At 50.3% G+C, this 18,119-nt stretch overlaps 1 protein-coding gene across 1 annotated transcript in view; it reads left to right on the plus strand.

Annotated features, from left to right (window-relative positions):
* SLC7A14 (solute carrier family 7, member 14) overlaps positions 1 to 13,999 on the plus strand; it is a gene marked incomplete at its 5' end in the record, with an annotated part of 15,121 nt that extends 1,122 nt beyond the window's left edge. The window contains 6 exons of the mRNA XM_009586871.1: positions 5,623 to 5,859; positions 6,607 to 6,824; positions 8,764 to 8,910; positions 10,032 to 10,240; positions 10,794 to 11,671; positions 13,677 to 13,999. Of these exons, the coding sequence (XP_009585166.1) occupies positions 5,623 to 5,859; positions 6,607 to 6,824; positions 8,764 to 8,910; positions 10,032 to 10,240; positions 10,794 to 11,671; positions 13,677 to 13,999 (2,012 nt within the window). The remainder of the gene's footprint in view (positions 1 to 5,622; positions 5,860 to 6,606; positions 6,825 to 8,763; positions 8,911 to 10,031; positions 10,241 to 10,793; positions 11,672 to 13,676) is intronic.
* Between the last annotated feature and the right edge of the window lie 4,120 nt (positions 14,000 to 18,119).

Raw genomic sequence — 18,119 nt, forward strand, 5'->3', positions numbered from 1 at the left:
CATTCCACCAAAGTCCATGTGAGTTTGAACCCCCCACACCCCTGCAGCCCAGAGGCACAACCCTGGCACAGCACGGGGACAAGTGCCACGCTCTCCCCCAAAGCCACGCCAGGGAAAAATCCCAGTGATTCTGCCTGGGGACCACCACACTGACAGTCCTGCCTCCCCGCTCCCCAGTTAGACCCCAGTGACAAGGCAGGTCGGACCCCAAAGTCCATGTGAGTTTGAACCCCCCACACCCCTGCAGCCCAGAGGCACAACCCTGGCACAGCACGGGGACAAGTGCCACGCTCTCCCCCAAAGCCACGCCAGGGAAAAATCCCAGTGATTCTGCCTGGGGACCACCACACTGACAGTCCTGCCTCCCCGCTCCCCAGTTAGACCCCAGTGACAAGGCAGGTCGGACCGGTTCAGTCCGGAAAAGAGCTGAAAGCATGCGACGAGATCCGATGCTCATTTGAGATCCCAACACAGCAAACGAACCAAACCGCCCATTTTTTAAACAAGGCAGTAGATAGCATCAGTGTCTTTATCCTTTCCCACCGCCCACTTTCTCTCCTCTGTGAGGGTTTTGCTGGCCGTGATGCAAACCAAGAGCAAACAGAGCCTGGGTGGGTCTCATAAAAAAAAAAAAAAACAACCCACAAAACACCACATTGTCTTCCAAAAGGGGCTTTTTCACCCCAGACACGAGCCCTGCCCCGCAGCGGGGAGCTCCCTCCGCCTTCACCCACAGGAGCCCACGCCGCTTCCCGCTCCGCTTTCATCTCCGCTTGCTTTTGTAGCCCTGGAAAAGTATTTTGTGAAGGATGCAGTGTTTTGATAGTCTCCTTGGCCGCTTCCTCACTTCATCGTTGACGCTGCTGTTGTTTATAACAGCAACACGTTTTTGGCAAGTAAAACCGAGCAAGGGTTCGGGAGCCGGACGGGCTATCAGGCTCACGGGGGAAGTGATTTCAGCTCTCCCATCACGGTCACTCCCGGTGTACTGGGCACTGAGCTCGGGCAAGTGTGCACAGACAGATTTTAAGGAGTTTCTCACAATTTTAAGGCCAGATGGGACCAGTAGATTACCTGTTTTCCCACGATGTATTGAAGATCACAGGTCAGATCCCACTGCCTGCAAAGTGAGCCCGGGAGGGGTTTGGCTAAAAAAGCCCCTTCCAGAAAGCCATTCGGCTCCCCTGGGAGACAGCCATGGGGAAGCCCCTCCGGGCAGGTCCCACCAGTGGAAATTCCTAAATCCCTCCGTGCTGTTTAGCTCGGTTTCACATAGGGATTTTTCCAATTTCATCTACTGGACAGATTCCAGTTATGCCTTCCCCTAGGTTTAAGCAACACATGCCCTGCCAGGGTACTTACAGCCATAGTATCATTGATTTAATTTATCAGTTTAATCTATCTCTTTCATTCTCTCACTGGAAGGCCTTTTATTCAGCTCTCAAACAGAAATGTTTGCCCAAATTCCCTCCACAAAGCCTGTAGCGCAGGGGACACCGCAGGCTCCCTCCATCAGCTGCGACCACCCGGATTCCCCACACTCACCCCCATCTCTAACCAAAACCCCTTCTTGGCAAAAATCAGCAGTTTGTATCTTCCCCAACCCCATTACCCTCTCCGCAGCCTTTTCCACCAGCCGTTGCTTGTCCCTTTAGCCGTCTCCTTTCCTAAAGTAATACAACCTTGTTGATGCTATTTTGCAAAATCCTTACTGTGAGCTCAGGCAAGGGTGAGGTCCTCCCCCATGATGGTTACCGGTGTGGGATAGTTTTCTCTGCCACACAACCCCGCAGGCTTCGGTGCCAGGTGCAAGAAAAGAAGAGACTCCCTCTCCCATAGGAACTGCTCTGCAACCCCAGCAACCCTTGATGGGGATTTCAAGCACCAGACCACAGAGTTTTGGATCTCATTGCCATGTTCTTACCTGGTACCCTGGGAGCAGGCTCAGCCACAGCCAGGGTGCACAACGGAGCAGGGGAGAATTGAGCGTGTGCCTCAGGTGCTGCCTGGCTGCAGGACAAAGGCCAGGATGAGGGGCTCCGGCTGCAGCTGATCATGAGCTGCTTGGGCGGTGCTGGAGAAATAAGAGTCCTTTTTCTAAGTAAAAGTTTTCTTTATGGAGCTGTCTTTTATTTATCTGATCGTGAAACACACTGAACAGGCTCGGTGGCTTGCTGAAAATAGGATTTTGCTGTATACCTGCCTCGATAAATTGGCTGCCTTTGGTTAACGAAGGATGGTCCCTCTGGATTTCTTGCGTGGTAGCATTAATTAATTAGTGTTACCTCCAGTGCTGCTGAAAGGCCCCTCCCCGAAGGCTTGTTTCACCTGAAACATCACTCCCATCGTGCCAGTGCCCTGTGGGATGTCTCATGGTCCCTGTGTGTCCTCGTGCTAGGCGGCAGCAAGAGGGTCAGCATCCACACCATGGCCACCACCGCCCCGACACACCAAAAGCAAGGCAGCGGCCAAGAGGGTGCACTGAGCTGTGGCGCTTGCACCAGCCCCTTGTATCACCGGTTGTGTTGCCCAGCGGCTGTTGCAGCGCTGGAGTTTGAGGTGGAAGCCAGCGGGGACTTTGTGGTCCCTCCTCTGGCCCCACTCACCAGTAAAAGTCCCCACCAGGCAGGTCAGGATGCTCAAGCCACCGCTAACACAAAAACGTCTAACCCGTATACATGTGCTGTATGGAAAGCCGCTGGCTGCCTCACCTCTTACCCCCAAACAAGATAAACCAGAGAATGGAGAGGCCAATTAAACCTGAAAAATGGGGTTTTGTAGATGGGATCTTGGAAGGGACAATGTCATGGACCAAACCGCTCAGCTGTGTTTATGTCCTTCTGAATAATGTCAATAACTGTATAATTACACCAGCGTAATGACTGTCACGCCAATTACAGAGTGTAGCTGATATTCAAGGAAAAGAAACGGTCTTCTATAAAAAGGCTACTCTTCCAAACAAACGCTGTGTTGGTTTGTTTTCTGCAGGAACTTGCAATCACTCTTGACTGAGGGGGAAAAAAAGAAATCTGTTTCCAAATTCAAAGAGTCGTGGCGGGGAGCGTGGGCCCAGCCTCCACCTGCGCTCCGGAGCTGGGCTGGCTGTGCGGGGGCACCGGGGGAGCTGCATCTCTCCGGGTTCCGGGGGACAAGGTGCCAAATAGCTGGGGCTGCTGAGGAGTAACTGAGTAACAAGTTTTATTAATGCAACAATAATAATAATAATAATAATGATGATGATGATGATGATGATGATACACTACTGATGCAGCAAAGATTAGTGAGATAAAATCTGCACCCTAATAAATTGCAATAAATCTTGCATCTCGTGCTCCAGACTGGATACTGCATGCTATGATAAAAAATACTTTATTTTCTTAATATATGCTGATACATAACCGAGATATCCACAATGTGTTGCTGTATGCAATGTATAGTGAAAGATTACTCTTCTATTTTGGGATCCTCGTAGAGTAATTGAATACTCAAACATTTTTTACCTGTTAATGTCTTTGCTTTGCCGTTATCATTCTGTATCAACAGCAATCCTCTTGAAGCCTTATCTTGTCATTGGCGAAAAGTAGAGCTGCCTCCACGAAAGATTATATGATTTTTAAGGCCATCAAAGAGAGAAACTAGTCCCCATCAGAGCACCTGTTTCATAAATCATTCAGGCCTGTAGTTATCTGTGAATGTCTTACCTTTGCCGAGTGCATGCATTTTTCATCAGCTTTGAATAATGACCGTAGGGCTGTCTGTAGGGCTGGATGCTGGGGATGTCTTGCTGCTCCTGCAGTTGGGCCTGCTTTACAGAAATCAAGTTTTGAAGAGTCCCATTGAAAAGCACTGCCAGCATCATGCACGCAAGTTAAACAGTGGATGGAATATAAACCTCCTCCAATACAAGGAAAAGAAGCACCACCAAATTCAGCTTAGGGATTCAATAATTCTGTGTTTGTACTGTGTAAAAACTGCACTTATAGTAAGAGCAGCAACCTCCTAACGTTTTTATAAATTATTCATTCCTCTTTCTATACTGACCTGATTGCAATTTTGAAGCAATTATTTCTTCTAAATAGAGGAAAGTAGTTGATAAAGAACTCAATAATTACTACATGTTTACACCACGATAATAACAGCCCTAACCCGTTAACCCATATGAGCTGAACTGGGGTCTTTGGGGCAGGGGCTTAGTCGGTGTTAAACATGCAGGATGCAGTGTGGCCTTCCAGTACTTGTTCTGACTAATATTTGGGGAATTTATGACTAAGTCTATCCATTCCTTTTAAATAAAAGCTAATGGTTGTTTTAAGACAGCAATGTGTCAGGGTCAGGTTTTTATTGAAAAGTATCCTGACATAGTAAGTACACAAGGAGTTTGGAAAGTATTAAACTCCACTGAAATCTCCTCCCAACCAGTTCCCGTTAAATACTTCTTTTTGCTTTGCTTTTCTTCTTCTACAAAGCTAGTTTTGCAAGTATTCTTTAGAATGAGACTTACATGTAATATTTCCAAGTGTTAAAATAACTTACGTTCTCTATGTAAGATGGCTTCAAACTCCTCTTGCATGGGTACGAATGAGAGCGGGGGTGGTCAGGACAGTGCTCATGCCTGGATCTGCATAGCAATAACCCAAGATAAGCGTTTGAAGATCGCACAGTTGGGGCAGGGAGAGGCGTAGCCTTGTGTGAGCCTTCCTGTGGCATCTTGCTCTAGGGTGAGGCTGGGCAACACTGGTCCAGGATCCCATGCAATGGCTATAACCATCCCTGACCTCCTTGTGCCCAAACACTGTCCTCTGGCAGGTCTCACTGCGACCACCTTTCCCAGGGCTATGATGTTTTCTGCAGCCAAAAGCACTGGGAATTTGTCAGTATATTGATACCACAAATAAAACATTCGAGAGAAACATTCTTGGCAAAAATCATATTATGGTGTCACTGTCGGATGGGGAAGAAGAAGTATCTATCACCATCAAAGCTACTGCAGGGAAACAGTGCTCCAAGGACCGTACCACCAGCACTGCCCGGTTCTGCTCCCTGTGCCTGGATTTCCCCCCGGCTTTGGTTGTGTGTCTGTGGGGGCTGCAGCTGGCCATGCCGGAGGGTCCCACGTCAGGGGCACACACCTGTGAGAAGGCTTTTCTGTAACAGGCTGTAAAGATTTGGGTAGTTTGAACTGTGTATCCTCAAAAAAATTCCATCACATCTTGATTTTAATGGGAAAATGGGCTGCTTTTTAAGCCAAGCCATTGGGAAGGGAGGGTCACCACAGCCCCCTGCGATGTCTTGTCTCTCCTTCTGATGCTGACTGCAGCCCTGGCCACCTCCTGGCACCTCCAGGCAGGTGGGACCAAGGCAGTTTTATTTTTTCCTTTTCCAAGCGCATTTTCTTTATGTTGCTTCATATTTTTCTAAACAGGGGTTTGCTACGCTGAGTTTGGTGTGCGGGTCCCCAAGACCACGGGCTCTGCCTACACCTACAGCTACGTGACGGTGGGGGAGTTCGTGGCGTTCTTCATCGGACCTCCTGGCACCTCCAGGCAGGTGGGACCAAGGCAGTTTTATTTTTTCCTTTTCCAAGCGCATTTTCTTTATGTTGCTTCATATTTTTCTAAACAGGGGTTTGCTACGCTGAGTTTGGTGTGCGGGTCCCCAAGACCACGGGCTCTGCCTACACCTACAGCTACGTGACGGTGGGGGAGTTCGTGGCGTTCTTCATCGGCTGGAACCTCATCCTGGAGTACCTGATCGGCACGGCCGCGGGCGCCAGCGCCCTCAGCAGCATGTTCGACTCGCTGGCCAACCACACCATCAGCCGCTGGATGATCAACAGCGTCGGGACGTTGAACGGACTAGGTGCGTCACGCCATGCACAGCTACCTGCATTAATTAGGGCCTGAAAAGTAATTGGAAGCTTGTCAGAAGTCAGACGTGGATATTAGGCTTCATTCATTATTTACCATCCGTCTGCCTCTGGTACTTTGCCTTTGCAGTCTAGTTCACAGATTCGGGGGGATGGGATACACGATAATTTGAGCCCCTTCAGGATGAGCTGGCATTTAGCAGAATAAGCACCCGGAAAAATTAGTCAAATGTCAGAGGCTAACGACAGCACAGGAGCACTTCACCCAGTGCACACGCAGAGCCTTGTTAGAGAGTACAAGCTGGTGTCTGCAGTACTGCCATGGAGAAACTCAGGGCTGTGATGGTCCTGTATGACCAGCAGTTCTAGTAACAGTCCATGGTTCCTACCAGTAGGTAAAACAGCTAGCTGTCCTGTACCTGTGTCATGAAAACTTAACGTTTTATTGATTTTTAATTAGTACTTAAGAGATACATGTTATGCAAAGTGGGACCCGATCATTTGTTTCCTGCTCTCCCAAAACTCCTAATAGTGTCTTGAGGCATCAGGATTTATCACCTTAATAAAACAGCTTTAGCTAGCGGAGGCAGGGGCATCTGGAGACCAGCTTTGCAATGAGATCAAGGAGTTCTGCAAAGCATCCGGGTCTGAAAAGCATTTTCAAAAGCCCCCACAGAGTTTCTGGAGATGCAGTCCACAGCTGTGGATGGAGAGTTACACACCTCTTTTCTCTTACCCAGGGAAAGGAGAGGAGTCATACCCTGACCTTCTTGCTCTGGTCATTGCTGTCATTGTCACCATCATCGTGGCCATGGGGGTGAAGAACTCGGTGGGGCTAAACAACGTGCTCAACGTCATTAACCTGGCAGTCTGGATCTTCATCATGATTGCTGGTCTCTTCTATGTCAAAGGTGACAACTGGTCTGAAGGGCAATTCCTGCCATTTGGATGGCCGGGGGTAAGTCCTGGGTTCACGGAGGAACACACAGCACCTAAGCGGTGCCACCCATCTGCCATGCGTTCAGTTTTGCTCATGGTATACGCACCCTGCTTCCACTGCACTCTCCAAATCTCAACCCTGCCAAACCCACCTGCACTTTGGCCAAGGACCTCCAACTTCCACCACTGCAGGCTTGGATCCAAACCTCCTCGCTCCACCAAACCCAAAGGATACGGCAATGCTTTACCAGTATCTCCTGACAGCTCTTAGAATAAACTCAGAACTTTTCCAAAATGTCCTTCTGGAGAGCCAAAGTCCACGTGAAAGTATACACCAGGAAATGCCACTAATTGCCAGGAAACGGAGCAAAATGCAGTGGCCATCTGAGACAGGGTGCTCGGGAGGAGCTGGCTGAGCCTCTTCGGAGGGGGAGATACTTGTGTTGGCAGGTTTGCAACAACAATGTTCTCAAGCATTTGTTTTGAGCACTTCATAATGCCACCTGCCAGTACTTATTTTATGGATGTTCCCTCAAAGCTTACTGAGAATTTGGACATATTTGGCTTTTTTAGCTTGCTTGCACTGGTTTTTATCCAAGGATGAACAGAGGCTGAAAATATCTCAGCTGGCCTAAACCCAAGATAATTTCTCAGATTTACACTGCTCAACTCCATCGGGGTTTTGTGCAGAAAAATAAGCAAGAAATTAAAGTAAACCAAGAGTCTTGATTACTGAAAGGGTCCCGAGCTGCCATACAGTCCCTGCACCTCCCTTTAGTAAATCAATACCTCTCTGCCAGAGAACAACAGTGAGGAGAAGAGCACTGAAGCCCATTTGAGAGCAGAGGTCATATTTACCTTTGGATTGTGCTTGGCTTTTTATGCCATACAATAGGAATGAAAAAGAGCAAAGAGAAAATAGCTCTTTTGCTCTAATTCAACCCACCAAATATCTCCTGGCAAAAATACATAGTTTTAAAAGATACATATCCGAAGCACATCAAAATCAATAGGGTCTGCCCATCATCTTCAGCTGGTTGTTTGTCTCCCAAATTGTTTGTAAAAGTAAATCCACCATAGCACAACTATGAGATCCCCAGAAGCACAGGGGTTACTTTAAAAAGGTAATTACAGGTAGACCCCTGAAATACGTCAATTTTACTGTCTGCTCCATCACTAGATAGCTGAAATGACAGAGATGTGATGGACACGTGGTACCCGGCTAGCTAGCTAGATATATGCAACAGTTGTACAACTGCAAATGAGCTCACTCCTTACAGCCACAAAGTCTTTAGCCTGCTTCAGCATTTCTTCCCTATAAATGTCCTTGCTAATTTGTGTATTTTAAAAAATCACATAAAAAAAACCCTAAACAGTACAAACAATTCCTCATCCAAGTGCTCCAACGTGTGCTCCAAACCTGTCTGCAGCTTCCAAGCAAAACAGAGGTTGTTTGGAAAGCAGCGCACATCTGCCTGTTGCTGCTCTCTTCTGCTTCCTCTGCTAGTAGATCTTGCTGCCACATGAGACATCTTCCTAAGATGGAATATGTAAACATGCTCCAAATCCCTACTAATATAAACAGATTTGGGGTGGAGTATCGTGAAAGCAAACCTGAAATTGGTTAATTGTCTCTGTCACTGCCAGGATCTCCCAGCAGATTCGGGCGCTGCGCGGGCACGGGTTTGTGGTGCACCACAGGTCAGTGCAGATGCCTCCAGTGACTCGGGCCGCACATTGAAATCTTTTCTCTAGAGCAGATCACCGGGTTATGGGTGTTCCCAGGGTCAGTCCCCAGATGGGAACACCCAACTTGACGTGTGCAACCCCTGATGTGCCCCATTCACCCTTTAGCTCAGACAAGGCAGAATTGGGCTCCTTCATTTTTGCTCAGTTCCCTCTCCCTGCTTGGGTGCCAGCCTCCCTCCTGGCACTCAGACGCTCGATTCTCCATGCAGGTGCTCAAAGGGGCCGCAACGTGTTTCTATGCCTTCATCGGCTTCGACATCATTGCTACCACGGGAGAAGAAGCGAAGAGTCCCAACACCTCCATCCCCTACGCCATCACGGCCTCACTTGTCGCATGCTTGACAGCATATGTGTCCGTAAGTACTACCTATACATACGTAAATGTACATAAATATGTATGTATGCATATATATATATACACAAAAAAAAAAAAAAAAGCGTGTCCTTTCCGGGCATCTGCGCGGCTCCCCTCCCCATGAGCCGGGGTGCCAGTCTGACCCCCGGACAAGGGCCTTTTCTTTGGTGGGAACTGAGACATCAGCTGTGTTTCCGTGTGACTGTAGTGTTCTGCTGAGGCTCCCCTCGGCCCCGGCCTGTTTGTCCCCAGGCTCCTGTCACCCTGCCGAGATCCCTCTGCCAGCTGCAGGGAGACGGTGGCAGCCGATTTTCTTCCTCATGCCTCATCCCCATCTGCAGCTATTTTTGCATCCAGAACTGCAGCAAAGCTGAAGGAGCAGCAGCGTTGCAGCAACCTTTCTCCATGTTTTTGGGAAAAGCAGCACTGCCTCTGCCAGAGATGTGGGAGAAGGTCCAAGTGAAGGGGGAGGATGGGCAGGGATGGCCATGCAAGAGATGTGGCAACAGCAATGTCCAACTGCTCTGCATCCCAATAAATGCATGTCTGTACTCAGGGATCTTCCCTGTAAAAGAGCAAAACTGAGTCACGAAAGAGAAAAAATATTGTTCTGATCGTTTCAAGGAAACTCACCCACTGCCTCTCCTGCGGCGTGGTGGGCTTCCTCAAAACCAATTTCTCTTTGGCTCAAATAAGATCAGAGTGTTCCCCCAAGCGACGCCATCTTGGGTTTTGGGTCTGTCCCATGGGGAGTGCATGAATCCAGCAGCGCTGTCTGCGCTCGGGAACGTGGCTGACACGAGCGTTACTAACCCCACCGAGTCCCACCAGCCTCCTGCGTCACCACCGCAGGGAGGTTCAAGGTGTCACCTTCTTGCCTTCAGATGGCAGAGACCAAGGCCCTGCAGTCCCCTGGATTAACCATCCCACAGCAAAGCACGTACAGACCTTACCTCCACCATTTTACATCCCCTCCACAGGGGACGTAGGGATACAATCCCAATCAGACTTGAAATTTTTTGGCTTTCCACCCTTGAGAAGCAGCCCCCGCACCCTGCAAGTCCCCAACGGCCCCCAGAGCTGCTGCTGACACCCGTGTCCTGCTCCTCTCGCCTTCCCCAGGTGAGCATCATCCTCACGCTGATGGTGCCGTACGATGCCATCGACACCGAGTCCCCGCTGATGGAAATGTTTGTGGCCCACGGCTTCTACGCAGCCAAGTTCATCGTTGCCATCGGGTCCGTGGCCGGCTTGACTGTCAGCTTGCTGGGCTCCCTCTTCCCAATGCCGAGGGTCATTTACGCCATGGCTGGCGACGGGCTGCTCTTCAGGTCAGTCATGCCCACAATGGCATTTATTTTTGCTGCCTTGGGACCTGGAGGAGAAATGTGCTGGGGGATTGGGGCTGTCCTGCACCCAGACAGCCTGGTGCCATTGCTGCAGGGAGCAGCAGGCACGCACAGACTCAGCGCTTGCAGAACAGGGCACACACCAAAGCAAAATCCTAGGGAAAAAAACCAGGAGAGATCTACACAAAAGTTTCTCATTTGGTGCTGGTACCTAGAGACTCAGCTTATGGGAGGATGAGCATTTAATTCAAGAGTTACTTGCAAAGGAGAGCAGCCTATATGCATAAAATTTTGGCACTTATTTGCAAGTGTCTCAGTGCCTATTTCGGATTGCACAGAGCTGGTTAGACCTAGATCTAACTCCAGACCCAGCCTCAGCATATTTCCAGTCTCTGGCTGTCTGTAGTTTAAGGTCCAAAAAGCAGTAAGAGCTGAAGGGTTCACAGCCTGGTCCCTCCAGCCGGGTGAGGGTTATTGTAACAGGGAACCACTGCGATCCGCAATTTTAACTTTCTGCGACTGTTTCGCACTCCAGATTTTTGTCCCACATCAGTTCTTACACGGAAACTCCCGTAGTGGCTTGTATCGTCTCCGGATTCCTCGCAGCATTGCTCTCCTTGCTCGTCAGCCTGCGGGACCTGATAGAAATGATGTCCATCGGCACGCTGCTCGCCTACACACTGGTCTCCGTCTGCGTCCTGCTCCTCCGATACCAGCCCGAGAGCGACATCGATGGCTTCGTCAAATTCCTCTCCGAGGAGCACACCAAGAAGAAGGAGGGCATCCTGGCCGACTGCGAGAAGGAAGCTTGCTCCCCGGGGAGCGAAGGAGAAGAGTTCGCCGGCCCACCGACCAACACGTGCGGTGCAAAAAATCTGCCATCACTGGGGGATAATGAGATGCTAATTGGGAAATCTGATAAATCCACCTACAATGTGAATCACCCCAATTACGGCACAGTCGACATGACCTCGGGGATAGAGGCAGATGAGTCTGAGAACATCTACCTCATCAAGCTGAAGAAGTTGATCGGCCCTCGCTACTACACGATGCGGATTCACCTTGGACTGCCGGGGAAAATGGACCGCCCCACGGCAGCCACCGGCCACACGGTCACCACCTGCGTGCTCCTACTCTTCGTCCTCATGTTCATCTTCTGCTCCTTCATCATTTTTGGGGCAGACTACATCTACGAGCAGAGCTGGTGGGCTGTCCTCCTCGTTGTGCTGATGATCCTGCTCATCGTCGTGCTGGTGTTTGTGATCTTGCAGCAGCCAGAAAACCCCAAGAAGCTGCCCTACATGGCACCTTGTCTGCCCTTCGTCCCTGCCTTTGCTATGCTGGTGAATATCTATCTCATGCTGAAGCTCTCCACAGTCACGTGGATCCGATTTGCCGTCTGGTGTTTTGTGGGTGAGTCCCAGATTCATTTATTTTAATTTTTTAACTGACACTCTTTTGAAAGGATGTTAATAATAACTTCCCTAATTAGAGTGCTTAGGCTGATGCTTCTTCAGCTGGGACATACCCAGTTCTTTGCATTTGCCCCTTGTCATCCTGAAGTTCTTAGAAACCTCGGTTAATCAAGCCCCCGAACCACAGCTAAATGGAAAATTACACCTCCAGAAAATGTCAGTTTGATGGAAGTAAACTGCTCCATGCAAAGGTGACTATTTTGATGAGTCTTCTGATGCAAAGTAGGTGGGTTTTGGAAATTGCCTCGCAGGCAGGTTTCCTACAGAAATCTGCCTGCTTTCTTGCTATTTCACCCACTTGAGCTCTTTAGCAGCCTACACCAAAATCTCAGCACTGCATTTCCAAAGCCCAGAGCTGTCCAACCCCAACAGCCCTGGGAGAGACAGAGCCAAGGGATCTGTGGACTGTATCTGCTTTTCTAGGTCTAAGTCCTTAACTTTGTGGCAGGGGGATCTCGGGACTCACAGGCTCTGTTGTGGACCTTTTTTTGCCACATTTAGGCGTACTGGCACATAGCCAGGAGCCTGCCATGTCCATAGTTTCCCTTGCTTGACATTGCAAACCACTTACTCCACAAACCCAAGAGAAAAAGAGCAGCTCTCATAGCTCCTCCTGAAGGCTCCCAAGTCTGGACCATAGAGAACTGAAGCAACAAGACAATATCAAAGCCAAGGACTCTTTACAGAGAAATAATAACCCTATGGGTAAACATATATATTGCAGTAGCCCACAGGAGCCCTAATTGCAGACAACAGACCCCGTGCATGGTGCCATCCCTGGCCAATTATCCCACCAGCAGCCCTCCCCTTTGGGAGTGCGCATGGTGCCATCCCTGGCCAAGTATCCCACCAGCAGCCCTCCCCTTTGGGAGCAGGGTTCAGGGTCCTGGGTTGAGAGGGAGAAAGTTGTGGGGAAAGAGAATGAGGATTGATCCAAAGGTCATAGTCAGCTGCCACCTCCCGTAAAGGCAGGAATTTCCCCTGGGGGTACATCTAGTACCTCTTCAATGGCAATGAGTCAATTAAGGCACTCCATTAAGGTGTGATGGACTCCACCAGCCCCATCCACGGCTGCTCACCTGTTGGGGGAGGCACATCCCATTTGTTTTTCTGGCAGAGACGTGCAGTCCTGCCACACAGACTCTGGATTTAACCTCACAAGCAGTCCCCCGTGGCCGGTCCACAGCATGTGGAGAAGTCTGAGTTTCTCTATGCACACGTCTGGGGTAGGTTAATCTGAGGATCCACTGGAAATTAGATCTCCAGATACATTTGTTTCCAGGGAAAGCACTGGTGCAGGAAGGTGAGATCAAGTAGGGCTAAAGGGAGATGAAATGAAACTCCCGAAGGGAGGAAGACAGGATTTCAGAGCTCTTTTAATACCGAATACATTCATCCTGACAACCCTGGGGCACGGCGTGGCTGCGAGTGCCAGCAGGAGAGAGACTGAGAGCATAAGAAAACTCCAGAGAGAAAAGGATAGTAAGGGAGGGTAACAGGGTGGAGATGCGGGTTGTCGGCACTCGGGAGCCTCCACACATCTGCTGGGAGCTGCTGTCCCACCAAAGCTGCAGATGGCACAATCACGTGGCCAGCAGGGATCCCAGCTGATGTTTAAAACATACAGCCCTCGGGTCACAGCTGGCAGCCCGAAAACACAAACTCAATGGGTTTGAAAAGCAGACATCAACTACAAAATACACTGGCTTAAAAAATATAGGTATATTTAGATACACTTAATTCTCACCAGCCTGCGCCAGCCCGGCGCTGGGTGGGAGGATGCTGGCAGTGAGCCGGGCTGGATCTCCCATCCACCCCCGACATGGGTTTTGGGGGGCAGGTGCTGTTCTAGGGCATGGCGTGTTTATAGCAATGTTTTATCTGGGGTCGTGGGGCCGGTGTGGGCAGCTGGGGTCCAACCATCTCCCTCTCGCCCGCCGCAGGTCTGCTCATCTACTTTGGCTACGGGATGTGGAACAGCACGTTGGAGATCAGCGCCCGGGAAGAGGCCCTCCACCAGAGCACCTACCAGCGCTACGACGTGGATGTCGACCCCTTCTCCGTGGATGATGGCTTCTCCTATGCCACTGAGGGTGAGGGCTACCCAGGCTGGGGTCCCTCCGAGGACAAGGGCTTCTCATACCAGCAAATGGCAGGAGCAAAGGAAAGCCATCGGACGAGTAGCAGGTCGAAAAGCAAAGGCAGGCACAAACCACCATCGGAGGCTCTCATCGCCAATGACGAGTTGGACTACTCGCCTGAGTAGCGGGGCGGGCAGCGGGGCTCCGCGCCGCCCAGCCGATGAGGAAGGGTCCCCGCGGCTCCCCCATCCTGTCCCATCCTTCCCGGGTCCTCCACCACCACCCCGCTCACCTCCGGTCCTCGGGACGCGCTCTGCGGTTGCCGTTGACCACGAACCAAACGCACCCGTGGCCCATCCTGGCTCCACCAGTCGGGTCCCGCTCTGGTGAATGCCGGCCGATCCCCCGGCACCGGTTGATCTCCTGGCACCAGCTGCGCTGGCGGAGGTGGTGGAGTGAGAGATGTGCCAAACTGGGAGGGCGTTGAGAAGTGGAAGGAGCCGCATGAGGGGATGAGACAAGTTATCCCCGGGGAATATCCACCCAATGGCTGCAGCGGTGAGATGCCACTCTTACATTTTTGGCACTTTCTTAGCACGTGTGTTTTTTCCTTTGAACCACCCTAAAAGTAATAGCTGAGCCAGAGGGACAGATGGGTGGGTAGGTACAAAATGGAGACGGACAAGCCTTTTTCAAGGGAGTAGCTCAGAGGTGGATCCAGGGATGTTGGTCCCATCACACAGTGTTTCCATGGCCCATTCCGGCGCAAAGGCACTTGGTGCACACAGCAGTGCTAGCCCCGTGTCCATCCCCACCCCCCGAATCCAAGCGTCCCAAATAACCGGGATTCAAAATTAGTCCGTGTCTCAATCAAACCTTGAAATCCCAGCATGGTAGAACATCCCAAATCTGTGGTTGGGAGCCTGGTCCCATTTCTGGTCACAGTGAGGGCTGTGACCTGCTCTTGGCTTAACCCACCTTGTGCGAATGGTCAACGAGGACCACAGGTCATTTCTCTGAGCATCACCGGTCTGAGGCCAGGCGCTGTTTCCACCACGTTGTGTCTTTTACAAAAATGACTGCACCGTAATTCCCTCACTGCGGTGGACACGTTTCAGCGCTCGCTCTGACCTCGGTGCTTCAGGGACGCGTCTGTGTCCCCACAAAATAGCAACGTCCATGGGTCAGCCATGTCTTGGCAGGGCTGGGCCACGCGTGGCAAGCGGAGAAGACTCGGCTGCTGAAATCTCCCTCCTTGCTGCCATCTCCACCTTGTACCATTTTCTCTGTTTCTGACTCTGGCTTGGTGGATGCTGTATGAAAAAACACCGAAATGCTGCTCATCCTAGAAGTGTCCGTATTTCAATTTGAAACCAAACAGAGCTGGTGGCTCGCAGGGCAGAGGTGGTCAGCAGGTGGACGTTTCTTATAGTTAAACCCTCCAGTACGGCCCAAGCATGGCCATGACCCCCAGCAGTGCCGTCAGGTTCCCTGCCACCAGCATCCCCGCAGCATTGTCAGCGGTGACGGGGTTTGGTCACAGCCGCCGTCTCCTCCTGAGTCAGCGATTAGCAGCAGGTCCAGTTCTGGAGCTGATCACCAACATGCTTAGTTTAAAACACCACAACGGAAGAACATCTTTTTGAATAAATAATAACCAAGGAATAAGTAATAACTACACCCATCAGATAATGTCACCCATCCTCCTCCCAGCTGCCAAAGGCTGTGGCTGGATCCATCCACAGGGCTCCCCTGGAGCAGCCCAGACCAACCCCCTGTACCAGGGGCTGCTGCTGGCATCCCAGGAGACAATTTAACATCGGCGGGGGCATGAGGCAGGATTTCCGACATGTGGTGCTGAGAACCATTAACACTTTGATTCACTGGTTGAGGCTCAGCCCCCCGAAACAGAGTGCAGAGCCTGCCTGGCACCCTTCGTGGGCAAGAGGGCTGCCGGGTGCAGAGGGTGCCTGCACCCGCGCCCATCCCCACCGCTCCTGGGGCTCAAGAGCTCGATGGAGAGGCTCTGGCCATGGCTGCAAAAGTTTCCCACCTGCAGCTCCTGTCTCAAACAGTCACAAACTACAGTCCTTTTCCCAGGGGAGAAGAGCATCCGATTCTGCAGATTTTAACCCGGAGCACCCCAGGCAAGCCAAGGGAAGTTTGGCCTCTGCTTCAGGATGGGAGCGAGGATTTGGCAAAAGGACCCGAAAGCTTCTCTCTGGCATTCCCTCCCGCTGCCTGTCCCTACCATGCTTCTACAAGCAGAAATCCCGAGCGCGTCCCACCAAAAAGTTGTTTGCAATGTGCACGCCGCTCACGGGCCAGCTCGGGAAACCTTTCCGGCGGTGGCGAGCGCCTCTCGCAAAGGTCACCTCTCACTCATGCTTGGCTGCTCTCGTCCTCGATGCCTTAGAAGTACCCAAGAGAGATGGCACCTCGCAGGTCTGGCTTTACATTTTCAGGGAGAAAGATTGATCCTATTTTCCTACCAGCTCTTGTACTATATACCATATCCAAGGTAGTCATCTTCGTCCTGCTTCCGCACGGTATTTAGGCATCTGCCGAACCAGAGGACTCATGCCCAAGTACCCTGTCGAATCAAAGCCTGTTATTCCTTTTGCAGCCTTAATCTCTTGTTACAGAGCAGTTACCAGTACTGTCGTCATGTCCGCTCTAGTTATGCCGTATAATTTGACGAGGGCTTGATCCCTTGCTCTTTGGCGTCTGTAGGAACCTCTCCATTGGACCCATGCATTGAGTAAAGCCCTTTGGCTGCTCTTGTTCCTATTCACCCATCCTCCTTCCCCTTCCCGGGGAAGCGCCGGGGCGGGATGGCTGTGCCATGTCCCCGGGACCACCGGGAAGCAGCATTTGATGCCACGGCACTGTCTGGTGCAGTCGGGCTGCCGTCAGCCCTCGCCGTGACAGGGGATGGGGGCCGTACCCTCCTCTTGAGCCCACCACATCCCACCTAACGTGGGAGCTTAAGGAGAAGGTGGCCGAGCCGCAGGGGGACACACGGGTTCAGCCTCCGTTTGGGAGCCCGGGTGCTTTCCCTTCTGGCGGGCGTTGGGGTCTTCAGTGGGCACAAGCAAAAGCTGCAAAGGCCAAAATGTTCAGGCGTGTCCATCACCACCGGGCACCGCTGGCCCCCAGGGCGGTTTTGGGTGCTGGGAAGAGGTTCAAGTGCTTGTTTTTTGCTGGAACACCAAAATCCAGCCTTTCCCCCTGGATGCCCTCAGGAAGGTTCTCACACCCCTGACCCATCAGGAGGACACAGGAGAGCGGTACCACCCCGCTCCCACCACCGTGAGAGGCACAGAGCCCCCCCACGCCTGACCACCCTCCACGGGGCACGCACCCCGGGGGGCCCAATGCATGATACAGACGGAGCATAAATACCTCAAACCTTCCAGACCGACTCTATAAGATCTCAGTCCCTCCCCAAATTCACTCTGCACGGTTACGACCACTCGGATACAAAGCCCAGCACGCCGGCATCCTCCACGCAGCAGAGAAATCACACCCCGAATGACATGGGATGTTGTAAATCCAGCTTGTAAATGATCTTCACTTCGTTTTGTTCGGTCTTTTTGATGTATATCTTGCTTTTTTTGCAGATGGTACTTTCTGGTGTAACAATTCTCTGCAGTTCTGGTATGAAATTGGTGTATTTGTTAAAAAAAGTTTGTTCTATTAATTTTTTTTTTTTTTTTTGTGGTTTCCAAAAGCCCATTGGTGCATTGTACAATGGGATCTTGTAGTGTGTCATGAGAAAGAAAAAAAATACGCAGATATGTTACGGAGTGATTTTTATTTTCAAATGATTGTGTTGTTGACAACTATACATACAAAATATATATATATATAATCAAGATACTAAGAAAAAAAATCTAAATTTACCAAAATCTGTATATTTTAATAAATGCATAAAGCTTTATTGTGTGCCTTTACATTTAAAAATCAAACAGGAACTAATGGATTTTTAAAGAAAGCCAGAAGCAAATGTGTCTTAGTATCAGTTTCCATAGTAATGTAAGTATTTCAAATGAAAGAGTAAACCAAAAAATAAAGAGTAAACCAAAAAATAATTAAAAAAAAAATTCCCGTAAAATTTTGTTAAGCAAATCAGTACCTGGAAGTCTGATATTTTTTCAATGCTAAATTGAAGCTAGAGATGAACAAATCTTGCCTTAAATGCTTCAAAATTTCCTTTGTAGAAGATCCATTTCAATGGGCTGACTTTGGGATTTACTTGCACTGTTGTGAAAAAAAATGGTTATCAGTTTACACAATAAAAAA

The sequence above is a fragment of the Fulmarus glacialis genome, unplaced genomic scaffold (genome assembly GCF_000690835.1).
Source record: "Fulmarus glacialis isolate BGI_N327 unplaced genomic scaffold, ASM69083v1 scaffold3741, whole genome shotgun sequence".
In the NCBI taxonomy this organism is placed as follows: Eukaryota; Metazoa; Chordata; class Aves; order Procellariiformes; family Procellariidae; genus Fulmarus; species Fulmarus glacialis.